At 38.6% G+C, this 27,325-nt stretch overlaps 1 protein-coding gene across 3 annotated transcripts; it reads right to left on the reverse strand.

Annotated features, from left to right (window-relative positions):
- Window positions 1-101: 101 nt before the first annotated feature.
- Window positions 102-27,325, reverse strand: AFG3L2 (AFG3 like matrix AAA peptidase subunit 2). Of its 3 annotated transcripts, none has more exons than XM_074822417.1 (17): window positions 27,152-27,325; window positions 21,856-21,955; window positions 21,305-21,373; window positions 19,784-19,899; window positions 18,716-18,868; window positions 16,464-16,538; window positions 15,119-15,240; window positions 12,342-12,615; window positions 11,629-11,766; window positions 8,143-8,296; window positions 7,428-7,535; window positions 7,147-7,272; window positions 5,968-6,078; window positions 5,257-5,372; window positions 4,092-4,292; window positions 2,234-2,428; window positions 102-1,106 (listed from the first exon to the last, which is right to left on the reverse strand). In XM_074822417.1, the coding sequence occupies exons 1-17, from the start codon at window positions 27,272-27,274 to the stop codon at window positions 864-866; spliced, it is 2,424 nt and encodes an 807-aa protein (XP_074678518.1). In that variant the 5' UTR covers window positions 27,275-27,325; the 3' UTR covers window positions 102-863. The 3 variants fall into 3 exon arrangements, with proteins under 3 accessions (XP_074678518.1, XP_074678508.1, XP_074678526.1); XM_074822407.1 differs by having other exon boundaries at window positions 15,119-15,243; XM_074822425.1 differs by lacking the exons at window positions 21,305-21,373; window positions 21,856-21,955; window positions 27,152-27,325 and adding an exon at window positions 20,538-20,583 and having other exon boundaries at window positions 15,119-15,243.

A 27,325-nucleotide genomic window follows, 5' to 3' on the forward strand; every position in this document is an offset into this window, starting at 1 on the left:
CCTTGCTACCTTAACAAAATCTTAAGAGCAAGTTTTGTATTGGTCTCAATTCTATAGCAAGAAACCAGCAACAACAACAAAAAAAAAAAACACAGACAAGCTTTGTTCAGAAAAGTACTGATTTTATTGACTCAAACTGTATTTACACGACACATTCATATGTTCAATATCTTACAGAACTCTGTAAAAAACTGACTAATAAAACCGCAGGAGCCAAACTGAGTTTCAGACCTAAAGACACTGAACCATGAGAACATTTTAAGATATTTAAGTGGGTGTCCAGTTTCACTGTCAACTTACATGGCAGTTCTCTGTAGACAAATTCTTTTCTAAAATCAAAATGAAAGGTGGAAGGGAAAAAGGTCAGATGAAACAGCTAATAGTTTTGCAAAGCTAGTACTTTGTAAGACCAGACTTTTGGCTAAGCATTCAACAATGCATTTTGTACAATTCTTTTTTGGAAACAGGTCACATACAGGTATACTTTAGAGGAATAATCAAAAAAACCTTTAATTTTTGTAAGCTTGCATACATTTTTAAAAAGAAAGAGACCAGTGCCACAAAGTTTGTGCATGAATCTGACATGTTTGAAAGTTTGAGAGGCTCAGTTCTGGCATTCCACTGCAGCTCAAATCCAATGTATGCTTCTTCAGTTGACAAATGAAAGATGATCATCTTTTACCAGTGAACTGATGACATCACATATGTAAACTGGGAGCAGAATATCCTTATCACAAGAGATCACTCTTCCACCCATCCCTAATACAGTTTGGTTGAATAAATACTTTTTTGTTTTGAAGTACAAACTAGGTGAGTTTGCTTCTCTTCCAGAGTGCAAGTCAACATCACCACACACTTTGCAGTTAAAATGGCATCCCTCCTTTGATCTGCCTAGCAACCTGTTCATCTGTGGTCTCTTCTTTCTCTTTTTCACGCTCTTTGTTCCAGTCTTTAAGGCCTTCTGGTAGTGAAGTATCCTCATCCAAACTTCCTGTGCCTTCAACAAATTCTTCATAAGTAGACTTTTCTGCAAATGGTCTTGGGCCAAGCAAGTCTAGCATATCACTTTTATCAAGCACTTCCTTCTCCAGTAGTCGTAGGGCAACCTGGAACGGCAGTAAGTTATGTCACACATACAAAATACCTAAGTTGACTCTCTTCTTTGGAAGAATTTAAGGCAGTTTGGGACCAAATTCAGCACTGACTAATTCCAATAAAAAACCAGGTTACTCAGAGTTCACTTAACACATGATTTTTCTCCCCTGTGAGCATTTAGGTTGCAAAAATACCATTCTTTAAATCCCACTTTTAAGATTTGGCAAAGTGTCCTCCCTATGGGCCACTGTTACTGTTATTGTTGCTTCAGAACAGCAGTCTTCTGCCACTGCCAAAGGCTCCTGATGCAAGACATTAAGCTATAGATGAAAACAAGTGTTCCTTTCCTATTAAACCAGATGGTTCAATAGGGTTGATGTTACGTTACAAGCTGAAGGGCACCATAAAATAAGAATGCGTACAATACTGTACAAGTGTAGTTTGGAACCTTCTTGGGTCAGTGAGCAGATTGTTCAGCACAAACCATATGCAGTGATCTTTTTTGGGATGGTGACCTGCTGCAACACCATTTACTGAATCCATACAAACTTGTCTTCTTGTCAGTAAACCTATCAGATGCCTATCCCAGAAAATTATCCTTTTGCTAATATCAGGCTTTCTAGTGTGGAGGAAGAAAATATGCACAAGGGTAAGCTCAGCTGCAGTGAGGCAGGTCACAAGCAGCCAGGGGGAAGGGAAGGAAGATGGCAGGAAGATTCTTTTTATTTGAAGTTCAAAAGGAATTCAGAGAAAGGAAGTTATATGTGCTTCCCTTCTTAGAGAGCTTCTTCTAGCCTAATGAATTGAAATCCTGGTATTTTGTGTTTGGGTTTTTTAAGTTTCATACTTGTCTAATACATCTACTAAAGCCTACTTTAGTAGACAGACTCTTCCCTCCAAATGAATATTGACCATGTAAGGGAGTAGGGATGTTAAATCACATTCATGAGAACCTCAGAGGTGTTCCAACACAAAAGGAGATTTCTATTTACTTATATAAGTCTTGTGACATACTCTCAAGATTACATCAAATAGTTTTTGAGCAATTTTCCTCATATAGTCACTGTTTTTAATCTATTCAGTTCAGATTCTGGCTTACCAGCTGGAACTTCGCAGCTAAAAATACTATAATGCTCACCTTCTCTACTTCTGCTTTCTTCTCTGTCAGAAGACTTAACGTCCTGTCATAAGCAATGTTAATTAGCGACCGTACTTCTTCATCTATCAATCTGGCAGTTGCCTCACTGTAAGGTTTCTCTAATACCATGTCTCCTTGACGAGGGAGATCAAAGGATATCTGTCCTACTTTTTCATTCATACCAAATTGAACAATCTGAAGAAAAAAAAAGAAAAAAGAAAAAAAAAATCAAACAAAAGGAGAGATAGCAAGGTTTTAGGTGTGTTAATGTAAAATACGGTAACCAAAACTGACAGGAGGAAGTAATTTTGCTATGACCCGATCTTTTCCTCTAAAACCAACTCTCCCCTGAAAACTCAAGTCTACCTAAAGTACCTTAGCTGACTTTCACTTATTTCTTTTTAATGATTAAATTGAAGGACACAAATACCACCATTTAAAAGGTGGTTACTCGTGATGTACATAATGCTTTGCTGTTTAAATTACCAAGATATTACAGAAAAACTCTCCAGTCTTCATTAAGCAGTAAAACTCTTTTCCTTTACCAGAAATAAGTGTTTTTCCAAATTCAAAATGCTTCCAAAGTCTAGCATATTCCACTCACCCATACAGATAAGTTAACTTAAGTATTAGAGGGTCTTGAAGACTTTGTCCTGTCATATGCAAAAATCATATGATATACTTCATCCCAAGACACTGCCCTACAAAGGTGAAAATTATTTTTATCTTGCTTGACTCATTACTGAGTATTGACTCCTCTGGTAGCCAAATATGGATGTTTTAAGTTGCATTTTACTCCAGCAGAGGCAGAATTAAGTTCAAACTACTATTTACGTATTCACTCCATGGCTACTATCAGTTTGATGGTTACTAAAGCAGCACTTCTCCACTTGGTCTTGCAAGATCAATATAGGTATGACAAAGAATATTTAGAATTCAGAGAGATCTCAGCATTAGAACCAAGCATCTTAACCTGATTCCTTAAGAAAAGTTCAATACTTTTATTTAAGCCCCCAGTTCTCTCTGGAGACAGTATGTCTGGTTAATGTGAACAGAAGTCTATACTTAAATATTTTTTAATTTAAAACTGAACAAGAGTCACTGAAGATCCCATAAAATTAACATTAACAAGATTCCATTACACATTTTCTTCCACAGCTGGGGCAACAAGAAGCACACTAGAGACCTGGAAGTAGGTGTGGTTTGGGGGGTAAGTGTTGTTCAGGGGAAGAGAAGCATATTCTAAATTGTCTCTCTTGCTCACCTGGTGAGTGTCTTACAAAATAAGATCTTTTGTGCTGATGCAGGAAATGGAATAACACATCCGTGTGTAGCACCTAGCTACAGTGAAGTGAGTCATTACCTTGATAAGATTTCAAATTACTCATCTGCACTAGTTAATAGGATATAAACACAAACTAATGCCTAATTGACAGCAAACAGTGCTTAAATAGAAGGTTTTCGGGATTTAGTTACACATGTGAACCCGAAGTGGGTCTTCAAACTGGGCAACTGTAGAAGTAGGATCAGATTATAAAATTTGTGCACTGAATTCCATTTTAGAAGTACACAATTTCCACATGTATTTGAATCCAACTGCAGCATGTATGTTCTTGTGGGCAGATGTAGGGTAGTAATCAAAGCCTAATGCATTAATTCCTGTTTTAAGACTGTAATAAAATGCTTGAGTCATCAGCATCTCTGTACAACAACAGCATAATGTTTATTTATATAATATTTTTTGAAACTAGGCTTTTGAGGGGCATACCTGATGACATTGCATCATTTCAAAATGTTAGTTTTCAAAGTGGTAGGTAGTAGATAAAGAAAGCTGTAAGAATCTCACTTAGGCACATACCTGAGCATATGCACTCTGGGTCACCTTCTTTAAGTCATCTTGGGCACCAGTTGTAATTCTTCCAAAGAAGATCTGCTCAGATACACGTCCTCCCAGAGTCATGCACATTCTGTCAAGTAGCTGCTCTTTGGTATAAAGATACTGTTCTTTGGGTAAATACTGAGCGTAACCCAGTCCTTTACCACGAGGGATAATAGATACCTAGAATCAAAATTAACAGAATGCTACAACTAAATAGCATTGAAAAACATAAAGCATTCTTCAGTTTGACTTAATTTTTTAATACCACAACCTACACCATACTCACCCTTGAAGTTTTAATTCAGACATTATTTCCATTTACAGTTTTGCCCTCATTGTGATTTATCCTTAAAAGCCCTGGCTAGCTCTAGATTGGGATAACAACTACTAGAATATCTGGAAAAGAAAGGTAAGACCACTGTCATATCTTTTCCAAGGACTGTATGGTATTTTAAGAGTCTTTAAAAGAATTGTGGATTTTCATTAAGAGTTATGTATTGGGCTTTAAGTATTCTGTAACAGACATAACATTTCTCCATCTTAAGTATTCTGAATAGTTGGAGGAGTTTCCATGTTTACTAACATCCTCCCTTCCAGCAGTAAATTGTACAAGATGAATTTTAAGCTCAAAAGTCAGACGAGATTAAGAACACAGCCATGCAAAACTATGAATATTAAAGCAAATCTGGGAGGTTGGGTTGCTTTTTCCTTTATCTTCACTTGTCAAGATGTGCATCCATAAACCAAATTAAAACTAAAATCAGCCTCTAGATGATAATTTTTTATAGTTATATTTCGGAAGAGGCATTTACCTGCATAACCTGTTAAGATTAACTTAAAACACTGATCTGTGCTAAAAGTCTCAGAGAAAAAGCAGCTGTCAAGGCAGGCAGACTCATGAGAAGATCAGGTCCCTTTCACTTAGCTGTTACAAGTTTGTACTATAAATTGCAAAGCCAGAAACAGATAAGAAAGCTACAAGTGAACCAAAGTAGTACTCTAAAATTTACACACAGTATCTTTTGCGAGATTACATATTTTAATACCCTCTCAACATTGGGAGGTGGGGTGGGGGGTATGAAGAAAAGAAAAAGATGCTGTCCATGCTACTGTTGAATTACTAGCTGAAATTAGTTTCCTTTACCTTTAAGAGTGGGTCAGCATGTTCCAAAAACCATCCTGCAACTGCATGCCCTGCCTCATGATATGCTACTGTCTTTTTCTCCTCTGGTTGCAGTACTTGAGTTTTCTTTTCCAAACCTTTATAAAATAAATTTTATTAATAGTTTCAGATATACCTTTCTCCAGTAAAATCCCTTATATTTCCTTTAGAAAGATGGTGAGCAATACTTAGATGCCATGTATACAATCTATTGAAGTTTCAAGATAAAAAGCAAAACAAAACCAAAACTTGTAAGTTTTAGAATTTTGTATCTTCTAGGTTTTACTGTAACCTTTGTCCTTGATTAGATTGTCTAGTTTCCAATTCTAAGTTCTTAAGAATATTCAAACATTTAATTAAAACATCTGTACTTTAAAATCAAATAGTTTTTTAGACTATTCCAGGCTAACAGCAGTTAAAAGCATTGCTAAATCCAAACAGCTAATTCTCTTGTTATTTTGAAGAAACTAGAAAAGCGTCCTGATGAAGTTTCTCTCTCTACCCCTTTCTCCATTACAGGTCAGCAATATAAACAGGGTGCTTTTCTAAATCTTAAGTGTGTTTATGAGAGAAAAAAAAAAATACAACCTTGAAGAACACGAGAAAGATTCAAAGTGTGGCTTTATCTATATAAAAAAGGAAGTAATCTGTCATATTACAATTTTTGAGGAATGACTGATGTGATTCACCTACCTCCAATAACTCTTTCAATTGCTTGCTCAAAATGCTTTTGGTTTATAGCATCTGAGAGATGCCTTGCAGCAATTAAAGCAGCCTCATTACAAACATTAGCAATATCAGCACCTAAAAGCAGAGAAGGCATGAATTACTGATAGTTTTAAACAATTTTCTCTCAGTCTAGCATAACATAACCTTATCTAGAATTAGATTTCTATAGATTCTTATGGAGATTGAAAATTAAAGGTAATGTTCTCTGAAATAGTTCATTATACATAGCATAATTGTTTAAGATATATTTAAATACATGTACTACGGTTATAGGCTTTAGGATTCTTCTCTTAGGTAGACATCTACCAAATAGATTTTATCACCACTGAAGCACCTGTTTGATATATCCTATCTTCCATAAGTTTTCTGTGTGCAACAGACTATACTTAGACTAGTATATATTTAGCAGAATACATCTCCTACATATGGATCCAGTATAGCTCAGACCTTGATGAATCTCTAGAGGATAGCCTTTGAAATTACTGGCTTCAAGCCATCCACTTCTTGTTAACATTATTTACAGTAATGCTACTGAGATAATTTAGTTTAAACATCATCACTGCAATTGCTAGAAATGTTGACAATCAGACCTCAGAAAACCAGTATTATATGTAGCATAAAAACAGTGAAGGATTCAACTACTGGTCAACACAGATTTAAAATGGATTAAACTACAAGCCAGTAATCAAAGTTCTCACATCCATTCCTAATTCAACACAAGGTTACAGTACATTTTCCAGGGAGAAGTTTTTATATCCAGAGACAGAAATTCCCCTACAGAATGTGCACACAAACTCCACAAAAGCCAGGTCTTCTCTGGTAGTGTTCCAAGAAATCAAACAACGTATTAAAAGGAAGAATACACACACAAGTGATAGCAATGAGAAATCTCTTGATTGCTTTTGCTGAAGACAGAAGAAACTGCTGTTTGGTGTCACCCTCACTAATACAGACAAAACTTAACACCCTCAGAAATCTCTTACTTGGTCAAACAGGCAAGGAGAATTTCACACTCTAACAGTAAATAAAATAAGAGTGTTATCCAGAAGATCAGGTGCAAGAAAACCAAAAGTCGTAGGGAAATAAAATATCTACAGCTTATACAGTAAATGCAGCAGCACAGCAGCATTAGGAGTCACTTACCAGAAAAACCAGGTGTTAGTGATGCAAGTTTTCTTGCTAGGTTATCTTTATTTAAAACGGTGTCTAATTTCAGAGGTCTAAGGTGAACTTTGAAAATAGATGCTCTTCCTTTTATATCTGGGGGTCCTTTAAGATTAAAGAGTACATTTTTAACTTTTCACATACGTATATATTCCAACCGAACATGTGCAAGGAAGTTGCATATGTATACAGCTGCAGTGATTCAAGTAGTAGTCTGCAAACGCAGAAGCGTACCGCAATGCAGATAAAAAAAAACTTACCAATGTAAATCTGTCTGTCAAAGCGTCCTGGCCTCATTAGAGCAGGGTCTAAAATGTCTGGCCTGTTAGTACCTGCCAAAATTACTACATTTGTGGTTGTATTAAATCCTGTTGAAGAAATGTAATAAAATCTGTGTAAATATAGTTTCTATGAAAAAAACAGAAATAAAAAGGCTGTTGCTTTACAGGGCCACATAAGAACTGACAGGGATGACAAATGATCTTAAAGCTGAAAATACTTCAGTTTGTTAGAGTATTGTCCAGCTTTTCATAACAAGCAAAAACACGGCCTTGGCCTCTGCTTTGTGAAGTACTATATCAAATCCTGCTTTATCTTCAAAATGCAATAGTAGATTAACTGCTCAGGAAATTGCAGAACGAGCATGGCTAGCTGGTGGGGTTTTTTTGTTTGGTGTTTTTTTTTATTATTATTTTTTCAGACTGGTCTCATGCAAAGAATTTTTTTCTTGTGTATTCTACTGACGAAAGTTCTCTGATGCAGAATGATGGTTCTTTTTTCTGAGCAAATTTAGCAAAACATCAGGCTGCAGCAAAGTGCGTCACCATTCTTCATTTTAGGAAGCAAGGAAACACACTCAATTTATATTTAAGCTAGAACCCAACTCTTAGTTAACAGGTTAATTAATCAATAAGTGTATTAGTTCTTTCCCTCATACTTGCTATTATAATGTAATATTAGAAGTTAAATACTTACCATCCATTTCTACTAGAAGCTGATTGAGTGTGTTCTCTTGTTCACTTTGTCCTCCAAAGTTGCCCCTTCCTCTCTTCCTTCCTACTGCATCTATTTCATCAATGAAGAGAATGCACGGGGCATTTTTACGGGCAAGAGCAAATAAGTCTCTAACCTTAACAGGAGAACAGAATATGTATCAGAGTGGTTTGTAATTGTTCAGAGTTGGGGGGTGGGTAGGAGGGGAAGAGGTACATCAGTAACAGTATCACTATAATTGAGTATGATTGTTAGTAAGTATTCTAAAGCCTCCAGCCAGCTCTCAAGGTGATGGTAAATTACACTGTAGCTGCCGCTCAGCAAGAATCCCTAATGTGGAGGCCCCTGGTTGACAAATCCTTTATCAATCCATAAATTCAGAACATTAAACAACTTAAAAGACTTAAGAAATAATAACTTTTTCTGAAATAACTGAAATTATCTTCAACTTCAGCTGTAAAAGCTTCCAAACTTCTGAGATTTAAAGCAAGATTTCTCTTTTAAACTCTTCTTTAATGCACAGTATTACAGCGGAACTGGAATGTAAATGGGCATGCTACCACACAGTAGTTGTTCATACCAAAGAAATAAAATCTTTTTAAGTTTTTCTACAGTTAGAACAGGGTGATGTAGCTCCTACAGTGAACTTAAGGATTACTTACAAGTGCTTACCATTGTACTCTAACAATATGCTTTTATAAATATTAACTCTTAGCCTTCCTGTCTCTCTCCATTACATGGGCTAGAAAAACTGAATTCACCTCTAAATATTAATTGGGAAGGTAAATTAACTTCTAGAAGTCTGGAAAAACGGCTAAGACCTAAGTAAATAGCAGAAATTTTTTAGGGGGCTTTGGGTAAGTGAAGATACTACTTATCAAATTCTACTGCAGTAGTTACAGCACATGTGATTGGCCTTAAGATGCAACATTCTAAGTTACTCTGCTTGCAAATATCTCTGAAGGACCTCATTAAAACCTGTTCAGCGAGGTAACAGATCTACAACTGAGAAATCAAACGGGAGCAAACAGGAAATGAAAAACTATGGAAGAATTTTGACCTAAGTGGGAGTTACCTGCAGCTCAGAGCTTTACTACTTTGTATGTTAATGATGCAATTAGAGAAGGCTTCTCTGATAACAAACAACATACAGCAGATGTTAAGAGATGTGAATTTAAATAGTACACTATTATAGAAAGTCACTCTGATTTGTAAATTTGAAAATTTGAGAATTTGAAAAAAATACAATGAATAAATCATGAAGGAACATGATAAACAAGGAAAAGGTGTCAGATGCTCAAAGTAAACAATCTTTTGATTGGAAAGAGACAGAGATCCAGAAATATACAACTGTTTTTTAGAAGGAACAGAACTAAAATATTATCGTAACACATACACACTAAAAAAAAAAAGGAACAAAGGCTGTGTAAGCAGTTTTAATTCTAGCATATCCTAATTTACAAATAATCAGTTTAACTTCATTAACAACTGTCCTGTTTACTAAATTCATGGGAAATTAAACTAAAACATTCTCATGTTGTTTACTACAGGCATCAGAAGTTACCGACTGTGTTGGAACCTTGATTCATAGCCAAAGCAGCAACTGTTATGTCAACAGATTTCACTCGGTAGTAAAAACTGATAATCATCTGCATAGACCAGCAGAGAAAGGTTAAGTCACTTTGCTTTGGGGCATTTCAGGTACGTAATGACAACTAATGACAATTTAGTTTCTGAGTACCATTATAATCTCAGGATATTTAATACTTCCCAGAGAATACAGAACAGTTACTTTTCTTACTGTTTCTTGGTTAACTCCCTTCTACACTGCATGCTCCCTTTTTCAAGTCCCACTCATCTTATGTAGGTAATCACTATCTCCATACTATCTCCTCTGGTTTTCAGTCAACTTTTTTCAGTCACCATCCAAGTTTTTTTACCCTGTTACCTGTTTCTCCATCTATTTCCCCACTCTCTATCTATACCGTCTCCCCTCCATAGCAGTGTCTTTTGCTGACTGCCTTACATATTTCCAGTCTCTCTCTGCATCCTCATTAGAGCATTTAATTTTGTGAACAGCTCCTGTTGTTCTCAGTTCCAAGCTTTGTGCCTACCTACTTGTGTCCGCCCCTCCCCTTCCCTTTTCTCTTTTCAGGAGACCCAAAATTACCTGGCTTCCCTTATATACTTCCCACCTATATTACTGGAAGAAGTCCAGCAAAAGACCATCGAAAGAGACCTAGGTTTGCAAGAGACACATGCATGCACAGCTGTGACAGACTAAGGACCAAATCTTGGAAAGTTTATCTCTAACACACCTAGACATGTGAAAATTGCCGTTTTTCAGGGCTTTACAGAACTCGGTCAAAATGAGTTTTCCTGTGAATTTTCACAGAACATAAAATTGTATGTACCTGGTAAGAAACCTTCCCTGTCAAATTTCAAATTCAAATCAAGACCCTAAAGCATTTCCATTTCATGCTAGCAGAATTAGTTTTTAAACATGAGTAAAAACCACAGTATGCCTCAAGTCTGTTCACAGAATTTGCAGCAAACAAATATTAGTTTTCCAGAAGTGTGGCACCTTGCAGTATACTTTTTAAGGCTTAAGACAAGATGGTTGGAGTTTGGTGAAGGTACAAGCTGTTGGAAATGGAGTATAAATTTTGGACATTATGTGAAAACATTTTTTGTGTTACCCACCTCATTTGTAAAATATTATCAGTAACTTGTTTACAGAATATCAGCAGATTTAAGTGTCCTTCCTTCCTAAACAGGAGAGGATAGATTTAAAACTGAATGTTTGAAATGTAGTTGTAATAAAAAAAACAGCTAAAGGAAAATGGATGCACTGGAGCAGAGCTAACTCCTTCCACCTATTATGTTTTTAATTAGCTATTTTAAGAGAGGTAAGGCAAAAGAACACAAAAAATGTTAGACAGGTAAATTTGCTTATTTAAGTCACCTGATCTCCAGAAATCAATCATTAGCTCCATGACCCTCGGACTTCTATTTCAACCAGAAGCTCATTTGTGTGTCCCAGACAACTATTTATATCTAAGAGTTTGACACCACAAGGAGAACAAAGTTCTTCAAAGAAATAGGATCTATTTAGAGCAGGAAGAGACATTCCCATAGCAGTAGTCAAATAAGCTACATATTTCTGACCCAGCTAGTAAATTTACTTCAGAGCAGAGCTTGGAGAGTTCAGTTTGTTTTCTTAAGGTTCTGCAAAGAGGTAAACCCTTAAGGTCCTGATGGCTTGCAAGCAGATACTGAACTACATTAATTCCTTTTATGAAAAGTATATCTATGATTCTTGTGTTTAGACAAGCATCTGACATCCCTTGTAAGTAATCTGCATAGATGAAAGAACTTCAGCTATAATCAAACCATTTGTCTCCCAAACTTGACAAAGTCCTGTCAACAACCAATACTGAAACAAAAGAGTAAGGCCAAAAGACTTACTCGAGCTGGACCCACACCAACAAACATCTCTAAGAACTCCGAGCCGTTGACTGTGATAAATGGTACATTAGCTTCCCCAGCTGTAGCTTTAGCTAGAAGCGTTTTTCCAGTACCTGGAGGACCTGTCAGAATTGCCCCCTGCAAGAGAAACGGGTATATTTTTCTCATAAAAAACCATAATATAAGCCTATGAAATATCTTAGTTAAAAGATCTACATATTATGATGTTGAGTCCACTGGCTCTTCTTCCACCACAGTCAAAATTGTGCAAGTAAACAAACTGAAGATTCATCTCTGATTTAAACCAGCAGAAGTTAAAAAAATATAAATTAGCTACAACATTGCCATGCTGTCTTAGGTTTACAGGAACAATGTTTTCTTTGACTGACATTAAAAAAAAAGATACCTCATGTGGACTCCCATGACAACATAGCCAAACAATGATTCTGTAACAGTTATCTACGACAATGATGGTACACATGCGTGCTGTATATCATTTCTGTCCCGTGTGAACAGATGAAGTGTTCCATGAGGCAAATCTTCTGGCACCACAGTTATACTGTTGGCACTTAATGCCTATTTTTTTTTTTTTCTCGCTGTAGTAAGATAGATGCTGGAAAGCACAGCATATGTAAACATTCCTAGTCCAATTTAGAATATTGAGGACTGACAAAGGACTAAAGTCTTTATCTGCTAAGTCAGCATTTCCTTACTTTTGGAATTTTTGCTCCCAGATCCTCATATTGTTTTGGATTTTTCAGAAAGTTAACAAACTCCATTATCTCTAATTTGGCCTCCTCACAGCCAGCTACATCTTTGAATTTAACATCTATTTCATCCTTGAGGACTTTGGCTGTGGTTTCACCCACGCTGAAGAGTCCACCCATTCCGCGCCCTGCTCGACCTAAGCCTGCAGGACCTCTTCTTAATGTGTACAGTAAAGAACCAATAATCAGGATTGTAGGCAGCAGACTCAGGAGAAATGATCTGTGGAGAAAAAATGAACAAAGGAGAAAAACACATATATTACAAAAATCCATTACTGCATATAACATGTACAAAACGTTGGTTCCATCATGAGCAACCTTGAACAAATTCAGGACAAATACTTATTAACATTTTGTTATACTCTATGTTTACATTTTTGCAAGTTGTTCAGATTGGGAAAGAACCAAAATAAATTTGAGAACAATAAAACCAGATTCTGAATTACTGAAGTCAAACAGGACAAAAAGCCTCTTATAACTATAATTAAAAGAAGAGTTGGAATTAATTTTTCATTGCCCACCCTCCTTCCCTCATGACTCTAGGAAAATGTAAATTAATAATCTTAGAGGTTAACACATTTCTACTGTTGATGTTTAACAAGCAACAGTTTTGGGGTCTGTTTAGTTGTTTTTTGTTTGTTTTTAAACCAAACACATCAAGTGACATTGATGAGTTTTACAGAGGAAAAACTGCATTATCTAGTAAATCTTCTGTGCCCTTCAAAGGTAAACTCACAGGACTAGTTTATGCAAATAGTTATATTATCAAAATAAGTTGTATTAGGTAGCATATAATTGGTGTATGCTACAACTTCAGGCAAAAACTTTCCTCCAAAATGTAATCTTGCTCTTATTCCGTTAGGTCTTTCTCCATTTTCCTTCAGTGTCTCCAACTCCCTTTCTGATAGCTGTAAGTTTTTGGTTTGTTGGATTTCTTGGGGTTTTTTTCTAAAAATTTTTTTTTTTGATTACTCATTGCCTTCACTGTCTGTCCTCCAGCTTTCTAACATAGCTCTGTACAGGCCAAAAATCCTAATACTAACACGGTTGTCATTATCACAGTATCTGAGCACTGCACATATTTTTCTGTGGCAAGATCTTCAAGAAACAACTCACAGGAAGTTCTGCCAACACTCAGCAAAAACAAAATGCTGAAAAGAAGCGCTACAATATGTGAGCACAGGATTTCCAGGCTTTACTGATATCCCACATTTCTGACATGAAGAGGAAAAGGATGTTCCCTATCCCATGGTATTCAGCAGATTCCGATCCAACAGGGAACAGCAGTACTCTGATCACATAAGCTGCTGAGCCTTCCCATTTCCTGTGGCAGTTCTGGGGCAGAGCAAGAAGTTACAGGCAATGTGTTCTATGGAGAACAGACACAGAGGAAGGCAGGGCCAGAGAGACTGTGGTCAGAAAGAGGGGTTCGGCAAGTAAGAGATTTGTGCAAGGTTGACGAAGACATAGGAACTGACATACTTTTCCCAGTCTGTGGCAATGAGCCTCAGGCTGACATGCAGCCTCTTCACACAAGCACTGCACTGCCCTGTCCTCATTTTTTTCTAGATTTGTTTAAATAAGGGCTTAACAGATTTATTTATGGACCATCCTTAGGAGCATGCCCCATTAGAAACAGAGAAATGAGGCAGAGACAGTGTGAAGAACGATAGGGAACAGAAAACCTCTATCTGAAGTCACAGGACGGTCCAGAGTTAAGGCTACCATTTTTCTTATTGCCACCAAGACAAACAGGCAGCAGCAACTTGGTAAAACACACTGCAGAAATAAAAAAACCCTTTCCCCTCCATCCTCAAAAACTGGAACACATACCACAGTATCAAGAATGAAAACACAAGAGAGGCAGCAACTGAGCCTTTTTCATTAGTAATACAAGCTACTACACCCAAAGTTGAATCTCCTGACGAGATAAAACCTATTTCACAGACACCAGCAGGAGTCATTTTCAAACTGCTGACTTGGATCAAAAAGAAATCAGTTCATGGGATAAAAGACTACAATCAGTCTTCTAAGCCATTCAGAAAACCACATCTAGCCTCATCTAAAGCCCAGGTCAATAAAACTCAGCTACATAAGACTAATACAAAGAATACAAATCTAGTATTGGAGCCATCGTTCCCTGCTGGGGAAGTAACAGTGCCGTAAATCCAATGTCAGTACTATTATTTTTCTTAACCAATTTAGAGATTAAAAGCATGATGCACCTTCCAGCTCCTGATAACAGGCAGGATTTACTTAATCACCAATTTCTTGCCTTTTTGCAAGGCCACAGAATTTGACTTCTGATGAATTTATGGGCAGAAATTGGTATCTGTCAGAGTATCTCAGTCAATATGCTCTAGTTCTATGCCATATTTCATCTGTCCAAAAATCTGCATGAGTGCCATCTGTGGACCTTTACAGCTGTGCCTGGCTGACTTGTGCTCTAGTCACTTGGAGGAAGAGCTTAAAGAAGGAAGGACTAATTGTAAACAAACATTTATGTAATAAGCAGCTAAATTTAGGGTAAGAGGATATGGATTTCTACATAGACAAAGTACTGAACAGCTCCTCTTACAGTTAACATTCAAAAATAAAACCAAGATAATTGTTATTCTGATAATAGTGCCACCTAGTGAAGCATAAGGTGCATGTCTTATAACTCTACTTTTCTACTGTAAAGACAACCATTTTTATCAAGAGACTTTAAAGCAACATCTTACCCATCACTCTCTGTTGAGTAGACTACAGGCAATCTGTTCTCCACTTCTATTCCCAGATCTTGCTGCACAGTTTCAAGATTCCGTTCAAAAGTGTCCACACTACCAATATTAAACCAGACGTACTGCTATAAAAAAAAGTAGAGATCACCACAAAGTGCCCTATCTTATTTCAGCTTCATTCATTACAAGCCAACTTCTTCTAACACACACAAGAAATTCTCAGAACAGATTCAGACCAAAACAGAGTTTTAACTTGCCTCGTAAAAATGCATCTAATAAATCTAAGGCCTACCAACCTGACTATACTGTACCTGTCATTGCTTCTACAGAAATCACACACCAAATAGTTTGGGGGCACATTAAATAGACTGAAATCCTGGCATTTTCTCCAGGAACAAATGGACGGAGAGTAGGTAAACAGATCTTTAGGAAGGAGCTATGCAGTCAGAATAATACAGAGCACTGAACCAGCAAACACAGCAGCCATACAACTTACTGTTTCACTTGAAGGCCTCAGCTTTTCTAGTTAAGAAAGGCAGTTCTCTACTTTTGGAGTCCATGCTAGCTTTACAGTTAGCTATCTTCACAAAAGACAGCATGAACTTATATCATACACCAGGAAAAAAAATTCCAGACATTACTTTCAAACAGTGTTGAGATCTGTTTTTTCAAGAAAATCTTCCTTTTTGCACCACGACCTGCCCCTACTTATCCTAATACTGAAAAAAGAAAAAAAGAAAGTAGTCCTAAGTATTAACTGATTGAGAAACTAAGGCAACTGGTGGTATGTGGGCCAAAGAGTAGGTGTATAAATAAGTCACACTGAAACCCACTGATGAAGTAATTGCTGCAGATTTCACTTTACCCCAGAGGGACTTACAGACCTTGTTTCAGAAAGTCAGTTAAAAAAACTCTACCACCCAGGAAGAGGTAACCTAACAAACCTTCTCTTCTGTTTTTGAAATAACTGGCTAAAAGCAGTCTGGAACAGAAAAGATCCACAAGTATGTATGGTTAAGTCTGGGGTTTTCTTGAGCAGATAGAAAATTGCAGTTAGAAATACAGAACCTTCAGTAATTTCTCACGCTTCCTGTTTGTGTATTTGTAGTAAGAACACGATGCTGGAAAGGAACTACTTGCCATAGCTTTAAGATATCTATGGCCAAACAATTAATACAGTAAAGAAAAAACACAATGTAGGACAATGTAACAGTAAGGCAGAAAATATGTTTGGGGTTAAGAAATTTTTAATGATTCAGACCAAGTTTTCTGCATCAAACTTCACCTACAAAGATTGCTTTGTTGTTTCTAATGACTCACGTATACATGTATTAAAAGCGTTTACCCATTCATGAGGAGCCTTTCCTGAAACAAAGATCACTCTAACAAAGCGCTTGTTCACCACTTCAAGTCTGTCCACCTGCAGGAGGAAAGAACAAAACTTGTGATCTGTTAGAGCGTACAGTCACTGCACTTCCATCACAGCTGAGAGCTACACATACCAAGTATGAACCTGTTCTGTTTTCCAGTAAGGAGAATAAAGTTCATGCTGTAGATCAGGATGGTTCCACAATCTATAGTTTGCCGTTAGGAGTGGCATGAAGAATCATGTATGTAATCAGTAAGCAAAGAATACTGGCACATTAAAATTTAGATTGAAGGATGGCTTCATACCCTTTTTCAAGGAAAAAACCCAACGCACACCTCAGCTCAAGTCACAGGTACAGTGAAATAGTTAAACAATACTTAACTATTTCAATGGTCAAACACTAAAAGCAACAGACCACACCACTCCAAGCTCTTGTAGCAGCTTCCAAAACAAACCAAGGAGAATGAGGGAAAACTTAACTTTGCTCTTGATGTTTTCCATCACAAAAGACTTCATGTGCTACCATATTAAACACAATAACATCAATTTATAAAAAAGAATTTAGTTGAGGTAACAGATACCATATAAACTAAAATCAAGAATTGAGCTGCAGGTTTGCAGATATGTATTAAGCCTTTTTTTTTTTTTTTATAGAAGTAGTCTCAAAGGGTTAGTTTCTTGAATTTGGCAGGGTCTCTTAAGAAGGCAACTAAAGTTTCTTTCCAGAAAATAACTGGTTTCAGCATCTTTACAGAATTTAAAACTAGCAATGGTTCTACAAGTTGAGCCTGAACTGTACACAGGCTAGTGCACTTGTTTCCCTGAACTCACTAAATGTGGCCATTTCTGTCAGAATTGAAGCAAAACATGAGCTGAGAAGCCACTCTAGATCTCGCCTGACTTCATGCAAAACTACCTGAACATCTCTGTTTTGAAAAGCACGTAACCCCAGTAATGTGGATTTCTTCTCCCCATTAACTGGCCACCACTATGGCAACCAACAGCATTTAATAGCTACATATTTAGCTTATCTGAATAGCCAGACTACATCTTACAAAGGCCTAAGAGACTTGGTTTTGTGCAATAACCCGCTTTCATAATGCTTCTCTGCAATAAGGGTTCAAGCTTCGTTCACTGTAACAGCTAAACTAATCTTTTTACTGAGCGAGTGTCTTACTGCTTCACAACAAATATAATCAGTAAGGTTTTTTCACAAGATGTACACATAACTGTCAATTAAGAACAGGACTGTAAGACACAGTCTAGGCAAAAGGGGAGAAGCATACAAAGAAGCTCTGCATAGATCATTAAGACAAAGAAAGGTAGGAAACAACCTGGTTAGCACTTTACTGAAGTAATGGAGGGGTAGAAAGCATGCTGTTAACACAAAATCCCAGGTCTGAAACCTAGAGGAGGAAGCAAGCCAATGCTTTCCTAACCTGCAGGCAAAGCTACAAAAAGGGAGGTAACAGAGCCAAAAACTAGTGGCTCCTGAAGTGGAAAAGGCCTGTGTATGACACTTGATCTCCTGAACTTCAGGGCATCACCAAGCTTTCCAAGTGCAGAAAGCTGCCAAGTTCTACAGAGAGATAGGACACCGATGATAAAATTGATTGCTCCAGTAGTAACTCCAGGTAGGAAGAAAAGAAGAAATAAGAGAGGAGAAAACAAATAAAGGAGGCTATTTTCCAACACAGTTATGCCAATTTACTGTCCTTGGAAGGTATTCTTCAATTCCCCACCCTCACCTTTCTGTTCACACTGCTGCTCCTCAAATTCCCTGAGGAACTGATTTAAGGCATGAAACAAGCAGGACAGTGGGGTGGGCTCATGGAAGTGTTTAAGGTTAGAAGTAACTTTCTTCTGAGGGCAGCCTGCATGTCTGCTTAAGCCACTAGGTCAGCTTACCTGTACTATAAGACCATATGCCGACAGACTGTGGTTGCGCTGACTCTTCAAACTAGCATCAACACGAGCTATCCAACAACAAAGTTCTGTCCTGAGCTGCCCATTCCCTCTCCTCTCGAGCTGACATAAATCTTCATACAGCCATCCAGAATATCACATCAAGGAACTGATTAAGATGAAAGCTGATCCCCTTCTCCCTCAAAAGTTCCTCTTGAGCCAGTTCTTGCTCCACAGATACATGAATACAAGCGTAAGCGGGGAGGCAGAAATGAGCATCTTCAGCACACTGATTTTCCATTTCGATTCCCCTCACTACTCACCAGTCCTTTAGAAAGGTAGTTATTGACAAAGTCTTTCCAGGTGATTTCTCTCCCAGGGACCCTGAAGAAGAAGTAATATACAACCATCGTCCAGAAAAATGAACTTCCTACTACGTACATCCGAAACTCCCTGACATCCCAGGGAATGTCACCCTAGGAAATGGACAAAAAAGGGTTTTAGAGTCTGTAATACAGTAAAGACATAACAAACAGGCTCTAGTATCTATTTGTGGCTTCTATTCCCTGCCTTCAAGGTTACCAGAGAATGGCAAACAAAGCTGTATTTTGTTATACGAACACTTCAGTAACTTCTGAGAAATTAAAACATTAGTAGAAAAATATTTTAAGTGTTTTACAAATAGTAATTGAACAGTTTTGATCTATGAACTACTTACACAAAAAAAATATTTTGCCATCTGTTATATGACCTTTCTCTCTCCATTCTACAACAATTTTACCTGCCTTCTAGGACTACATGCAAGACCTACAAAACTAAAGAAAAAAAAAACAAGCTACAAAACAAAACACGAAAGACCCAGGAATGAAGAAAAAAGATTATGCTCACTAAGTAAAAGCAGAAAAATGTATTCTTTATATTCTTGTACTGCCAGATGCTATCATCTTTGTGCTACAGCTAATGACAATAAACATAAATTTATGTAAGTATTCCATTAAGGTCAGAACAGCTAATAGTAAACTACATTTAACTAGCACTGTGTGGTCAGCAAGTTCTACAAATTGACATTCTGAAACAAAATATGAATCCTTTAAAGGTGTGAGGCCCCAATATAGGCATACTAACTACTAGCAACCATATTCATATAGCTTAAAACTCCATTAATGTTCCTGCACCAGAGCTAGATGCCTCTGAAGGTATACACAAAACAGTTATTCATGAAAAGCACTGAGTGGGGAGCCACCTAGAGCCAGTTACTATGAAACACTAGGCACAGGAGGCTTAAGGAGGATTTAGGCAATCAGAATATGGCCCTAAAAAGCAAAAAACATGCAAGGTTATTTCAGGGGGACAAGACAGTTAGTATCATAAAGACATTTTAAAGTCAAGACCTTCTGTAATCTGGTCCACCAGTTAGTTTCTTCTTTCTTGCCACCTTTTTTCCCACCACTGCCACCTCCTCCACTACTAGTCCCACTAGGCTGTCGGGCACTAGCTTGCTTTGCTTCTAAAAAATAAAACATAACAAAAATATATCTTACACCAATCTCACACTATTTTTTATTAATTTTAAAATTAACAAGTTATTCTGAAAAATGAACTAGTTTGCAATGCTACAATAATTAGAGGCTGTGAGAAAACAGATACATAGTCCATTAACTGGCAGAGACACATCTATCTGATACAGTTATGATCAGAAGAAAAGTCCATTAATTGTGTAAGTGATGACACTTGGGCATCAAGAACTGAAAAATGTCCCAAATATAAAAGAAACCTGTTAATGGAGACTGCGCAAAACTTACTTCTACTGCACTAATCCAAGACACGTGCAAGATTATTCTAAGCATTTTGTTGGGAGTGGGGGGGGGGGGATTGGTGGGGTTTTTCATTGGGTTTGCAGGGGGTGGTGCAGAAGGATTGGTTTTTGGTGTTTAAAAAAACCCAAACCCCACCACAAGCTCTACATAACGTCTCCTTCTCCCATAATTCACCCCTCCAGTCATACTATGGTCCTCTTAAGGCTCAGGGTCTATCGATATCACCAGTTGACATCCTTTTTAATATTCCAGAGACAAGCACAGCAGAGTAGCAGCCAACTACAGCTGAGAAGTTCATCTTAATCATTCTTCTACTCATCCAACTCACCAGGTGCCTGCACAACGTAGCATAATGTCATATGTCAACACAGTCAAGAGGGCGAGATGGAGCACAATGCTAACACACTCCTTCCAACTCTAGCTCCTTCAAGAGCTTGGCAGTTTGGACATCTAGGCATGACACTAGATTTCACCATTCAAGGCCTAGATGAAGGAAAACTGCTGCTCCTGTTAGTGCTCTCATAAGAGACTCAGAGTTGCTGCTTCTCCTTGGAAGGTGTGTTATATAGGTTTTTGCTACAACAGAGTGGCTGTTATTGCTAATAATCTCCAGGTTCAGCCCCCTCCTTGTAAAGGTAAGGCTCCTTCTAGCACTGCCACTACTAACTGTTCTTTCAAGCACCAGGCTACATGGTTGGTCCTGGCTAAAGAGCTGGTTCTGGATCCTCACCCTGAATGACAATTCTAGTTATTCCATACAACAAAACAGGTATTTTAGCTTGCTCTAGGAAAAGCTGAGAACTATACACAGAGAATCTCTGAATGCATGACTAATGTCAACTAATAGGAAACAGTAAAACAAGAACTTAAGGACAGCATTTCAAAAGAAGCATAAGAGAAAATAAATATTATTCCAAAAGATATACATGATATGAAAGCAAATTAGCATTTAATAAAAATATATCAATTCACACTTCTAAACTAATCTGGTACAGAAAAAAAACCAAAAACCCAAACCCACAATGTTATGATAAAAATCTAGTCTAATGACTACACATTCCACAAAAAGAACTGAAATCAAGCAGCATTTTGTACCTTTTGTTTCTCCAGTTGTACCTTTAGTTCCATTATGTTTCTTCCCATTCGGAAAATATTTTTCAAATCCTATTAAGAAAGAGTTAAAAAAGCTCAATTGTTTTTTAGTTTACAATTCTGTCATTACACTTCAGTAGTCACAAGCTAAATGTATACAAACGCAAAGAAGCTAAGCAACATATAGACTGCAAAAAGGTTTTGTTCTTGTCTTTTTGTTAAGGAGCTCTACCAGGTTTCCACAAATAAATCTACTACTGTTGACAAGAAAATATCAAGTGTATTTCATTATCTAAAGTAAAGCTATCCTTTAAACCAGAGCTAGACAAACTTAGTTCAACAGAAAATTGCATTGCATAGCATGAAGTTGAGCAAACTGCAGTCATTCTTTAATAGCTCCTAAAAATCCCATAGATCAATGTTCCATCTCAAGATTAATGGTTGGTTAGTACAAGAACTTACTTCCCCACAGACAATAAACCTAAATGGCACACAATGCAGCCCTCAGCAAGGAATGCAATCTGCTTCACTTCACTGATCAAAGTTATAATCACCTTTGGGAGGCTGAGAGAAAAGTCTTCTGCAAGCAGCAATTACACTTGCCAAGACAGTGCTTCTGTCAGTAGTAACTCCAGCGGTAACTTTTTCACGGAGCTGAAAGATGAAAAACAAACATAAAGCAACAAGAAGGTGCCACAATATACTTCAAGCTCTCTAGTAGTCCTGAACTGCAACAAGTAAGATATTACTTTACAACAGGCTTCACAGTAACTGCTGTGGACCAGAGTGTAAGACAACAACGGAAAAGGAAAGGTCAACCAAATGGATAATTTCTACAGCAAGGAAATTTTTATTCTATTTGTTAAGAGCAGAGTGCCGTCTTATATACAAACATAACATTCTTTACTAAAAGTGAAAAATCAAGCAGGAAACACTACAAGCTATGAACATTAAACACCTACACACTGATCCTATGGGAAGTATTTCAAAACACCAGCTGAACGACGCTTAAGTGCAACACTAACTGTGATTGTACAAGCATGATCCACACAGTACTGAATTATGTTTCATTAAAAAACTTCAACTTTTTCTAAGTAGTTAAGAATTTATAACTTCTGAATACGAAAGTTCTGCCTGAATCCAAAAAACCATGGAAGTGGCAGACGCTTACATTCAGCTAAGAAACCAACACAGAGGACAAATGCCAGTTCAAAAAGCAGACCTAAACCCCTATGTAGGTAAAGATCCAGTTATAAAAACAACAAACCCAAGTCTATCACACCTTGTTCTAAGACTAATTGTTTACTGTTATTTGCGATTTAAGTGCAATGAAGGAAATACAAATATTTATATATACTAATTCTTAAAACTTTTGGTATCATAACTGAATACTTAAAAAGAGTAAACTGCAACTTTATTAGAGAAATCAAACCCCCTTTCTTCAAGAAGGACATTTTTTAGATAAAATCCCAACTCATCCCCTTTCCTAGCTTTTCCAGCCCACAGACTGACTTTCTGCCTCCATTCCCTTCTGCCCCACAGAGGTGGTCAGTCTCCTGTTCTTTTTGATTAGAAATTATTTACCTTAAGAGCCAGAGAAATAGTAAAAACAAAAAAACACTCCAAAAAAACCCCAGAAAACAACAGGTGCTGGAAACATGACTCAACGTATCCATGTAAGACAGGAAACGCCCATCTAGGACTAACACCTCTAGGACTACATTTGTGAAGGAAAGCTCAAGGTTAGCATCTCCATAGCAATTTTGTTATAATTCAAGTTAGAATGGTTGTAGACAAAACCTGGTTTTGCATATTAAAAAAACGTGTAGGATACTAGATTACATGCTAAGACTACCCTAGGAATGTTGACATATCATTAATTGAATTCTAACTCTCCTGAAGACTAGGAGCTTCCCCCTCCACCCCTCATTAAATGATGAAATACATCAGACTTATTCCGAGCAGACATCTAGTTCCACCTGCTGGAACCAAGAGGAATACCAAAACATTCTTGCTTGCTTTTGTTGTAGACTGAGCTGAGAATTCTTAGGCTGCTTGATCCAGCCATTATTTTGTGTCACTGCATGTCTTCGAATAAAGTCTGATACTGAAAAACCAAGAGGATATTTTACTGATCACAAAAAGCATGTGCAGTGCAGACAGTCTGTAGAGCAGATAAAGAATAGCTACTAGGTCCAATACGCTATAACCTCCAACATGAGCAACTGCATCTGCTCTCCTAGAAGAAGTTTTAAGACAAGTGGGATGCATCTGTGTGGGCAATAAAGAGAGCTTGCCACAGACCAACCCACCTGCAGTTTGAATACAAGCAGGTAGTGAATATTGCGGCAACAGATGAAACTCAAACCTATGTCCAGTAATATTGGCTTCTCTTCTATCTCACTGGTCTCCTACAAGACCAAAAAATTTATTCTGCAAGCTCAGATTACTTTTTATTTGTAAAGAGACAGGAATATTCAGAAACTTTTACTCCAACTGAAATAAAGCAACTGTTCACGTTTAAAGGAAAAGTTTGAGTAAGCCAAATTCAATTGCCTGGCTCAGCTAGACTAGCATGGTTTATTACAGAATTAAGTTATAGTTTAATCAGGTTGGACGGGGGGGCAGCGGGGGCAGGGAAGAGGGAGGGAAGAAGGGAGGGAAGGAGAGTGGAAGGAGAGTGACGGGTAAGCAGATAGAGCTTTGGGGCAGACCTGAATAATAGAACTGGTTTGTTGCTGAATTGTCTCTACAGATCCTAAATTCCATGAATAAATACATAGTCACCTATCAAGTTAATCTGCAGAGAGTTTTAAAGTTGTTTTGTGAGAAAAGGGAACAACTGATTTCATAGCACATTCAGTAAATCACATGACTGAGTCTGGAAGGCATGCTTTTATGCTACCGATAGGTCTAGGTGACTCAATCTACTGAAACACGCAGTTTCCTTCCACCATAGCATTCCACAAATACAAAAATTGTTATAACCGCGCTACACTGGTAACAACTGCTTAGGCTGTGTTTGGTTGGGGGTTTTTTTGTCTCTGTAAATCATCAGCATGAAAACTGATCATATTGATCCTGATACGGGACCTGTTCTGGGTTGGCTGGCAATGGGAACGCCAGAGCAAGCTTAGCTAAGCACACCAACTGCCTAAGCAGAGGGAAAGCAAACAAAGCACATTTTGACTGGATGCTGTTTAGGGCTATCTACCAGGAAACTCTGCCCAGCTTCTCTCAATCAGAGACGAAAGAACTGTCACAGCATATAAAGCAAAAAACCCCTATCTAATATTTTTTTTCAGGCAAACCTTGTGACACCTTCCTAAAAATCAAGACTATTTTTAATAGAAGTTCAAGATAAGCAAAGTACACAAAGGTCAGTTTTACAGTTAAAATAACCCAGAAAATGTTACTACTCTGGAGAGTAATGTAAATCCAGTATCTGTGACACTGAACAAGTGCCTTTTCCACAATTCCAATATTAAATAAGTAATTTTAAATAAGCAGAACTACTGATTTTACAAAAACTTTGTAACCTTACTCAATTTTTTAAGAACTGAGACTACACAAAGCAAGAACAGAAAATCCACTTGCCCAGCTATGTAAGCAAAAGACCAAGAACCCATTAGTTCTAGAAAGTTACAAGTTTACATCTTTATCCATAAAGAAGTTCCAAATCAGATAATTAAGACTTTTGAGTTAATTTTATTTTGTTTAACAGTCACCAAAATATTACGTAAGGGCATGCTGGGGGGGGGGGGGGGGGACAGGACACAGAAAGCTGGTAAAAAAATCTAACTTAATGCAAGTTACTTTAAAAAAAAAAAAATCAAAAAAGTAATGGCTTTTATGAAAACAATGTTCCTTGGTTTGCTACCTATACACACCCTCAGATGCTAGGATGACTACAAAGTTTCCTTCATAGTTCCTAAGTTCCATTCCAAACAAGAACTCATTAAATTTTATTGACAGAAACAAGAATTAGCTTCCTGACAGATTAGCAGTGCTGCTGACAGTGTTTCATTCATTGTTGTAACGATGTTCAGCTCTGACCAAACAAAAACACAAACTCAACATTAAAAACAAAACACATATTTAAACTTAGGACTAAGTTACTAACATCCTTATGTGTATTCATCTCACAGTTGTCACTACCCTAGTGATAACCTTCATACCTACAAAGGTGCAATTATTCTCCACTATACGCTACAGAAAAATGAAGCGATCTGCCCAAGATGCCGTTGAAAGATTCAGGAATTAAAGCATCTCCCCTTTGCCAAGCAGCAGCATAGGCCTGTCATTTGATATGGTAGGGCTGACAACAAGGGTAATACACATAATAGCTGACAGTCTGACCAGTGGCTCTCAACCTGTGGTCCATGGGCGCCTGGGGGGGCATAATGTCATCACAGGGGGTCTGCAAAGGCTCAAAGCAGGGATGGAGAACGTCCAGCCAGGAAACATTTGGTCTGGCCCACGGCAAGCACTGAGCCTCCTTTTCCCACAGCCCCCTCCCCTCAATGCTCTTCTCATACTCAAGCCCCCCTACCTCCACACCTGCCCTGACACGCTAGTATGTATTTGGTGCTAGTCTGGTTGGTGGGACCCGCTTTAACTAGGTGGTTTTTCTCTTAAAGACGTTTTCTTAATCCAACAGCCCTCTTTAGGGCCACAACGGGGCTGAAGTCTGTTCCTCCAAGTGGTGGCCCTGGACCCATAAACAAAAATAAACAGTGACTGAACACAGACAAACAAGGGGGGAGATGAGAAGAATTGTAAAAACTTTTCATCAAATTTTAATGTAAAAATTAGCATCAAATTCGGAATTAGCACATTAAAATACCATAAAATGGGCCATTTGAGCAAGAAGAGTGCCAATGCTTTTATTTTAAATTCATATGGAATCATTGCAATAAAGGTATTATAATAGGTGTGCATTAACAGATTAACTTATTTCCCCTTCTCTCCAAATTTGAGGGCCCTTCAGGAGAAAATGGAAATAAATCTTTGATGCAGTCCAGTGCTTTAAATCTTGAATTAAGTCTTGGTGGTCCGCAGCCACAAAAGGCATTTCAAGGGGGTCCGTGGTGAAGGGAAGTTTGAGAACCCATTTTACTAAGAACAAACTCTAATCCATTTTACTAAGAACAGACACCCAGCCACGACGATTTATCAATTAGTACTAGAATGGCGGGTTCAAACCCAAACCACTACTGCAATCCCAGAACGCAAACCACCTCTTTTTCAGCACGTTACCGTTGCACTCACTGACAACCCAAACCCCCAAACGAATGGCTCAGCACAGACACTATGTGGGGACAGACACAAACCCACCTACCGCCAACCATCAGCCGGAAAAAGCAAAGGAGGCAACTTCTGAGTGAGGTGGCACACATCACTTGAAAGCCCGCCGGGAACCCGGCAATACCGACCAGCAGCTCTCAGGAGCCGCTTCATCCTACTCCAGGAAAGCCTCTCTCGTTCGGCCGCTCCTGCAGCCGCCGAGGCCCACAGTGCCCGGGGCTGCTCCAGCACGGAGCCCGGCTGCCGCTGCTGGGCCAGGAGGCGCCGCGCTCACGCCCATCCACCGGCTCTCGCTCTCTACCGCCCGGAAGGGCGGGTACCGAGCGGGCAAGGAGCCGCCGCCACCGAAGGAGATGAAGACGAGCCGGAGAAGGCCGCGGGGAGCAGCGAGGAGCCTTCGGCCCCGGGCAGCGGGGCCTCTCCCCCCCACCTCGCCCCGGGGTCCCCAGCACCTCACCACGGCAACCGAGACCCTCCCCCCTCCCCTCCCTTACGGCCAACGGGCGGGGGAGCGGCCGGCTGGGCCCGCGCCCCGCCCCTCACCTGCGCCAGGCAGGGCCTTGCCCCCAGCGGGCCCCGCCCGCAGAGCAGCTGCTGCAGCAGGACCCCGGGGAGCCCCCGGCGCCGGCAGCTTCCCCGCGCCAGCAGCAGGTAACGGTGCGCCATGGCCCAAGCGGCCGCCTCGGCCCCACCGTGTCCGCCGCCGCTGCCGTAGGC

The sequence above is a fragment of the Strix aluco genome, chromosome 1 (genome assembly GCF_031877795.1).
Source record: "Strix aluco isolate bStrAlu1 chromosome 1, bStrAlu1.hap1, whole genome shotgun sequence".
Classification (NCBI taxonomy): domain Eukaryota; kingdom Metazoa; phylum Chordata; class Aves; order Strigiformes; family Strigidae; genus Strix; species Strix aluco.

What these genes read in the sequence shown, in the direction of transcription:
- AFG3L2 (XM_074822407.1), bottom strand. Translation starts at nt 27,274, where the DNA reads ATGGCGCACCGTTACCTGCTGCTGGCGCGGGGAAGCTGCCGGCGCCGG. An exon ending in GCTTCTAGTAGAAATGGATG is followed by an intron (nt 7,536 to 8,142) that starts GTAAGTATTTAA and finishes TTTCTTCAACAG; the next exon opens with GATTTAATACAACCACAAAT. An exon ending in AATTGAAAGAGTTATTGGAG is followed by an intron (nt 5,373 to 5,967) that starts GTAGGTGAATCA and finishes TATTTTATAAAG; the next exon opens with GTTTGGAAAAGAAAACTCAA.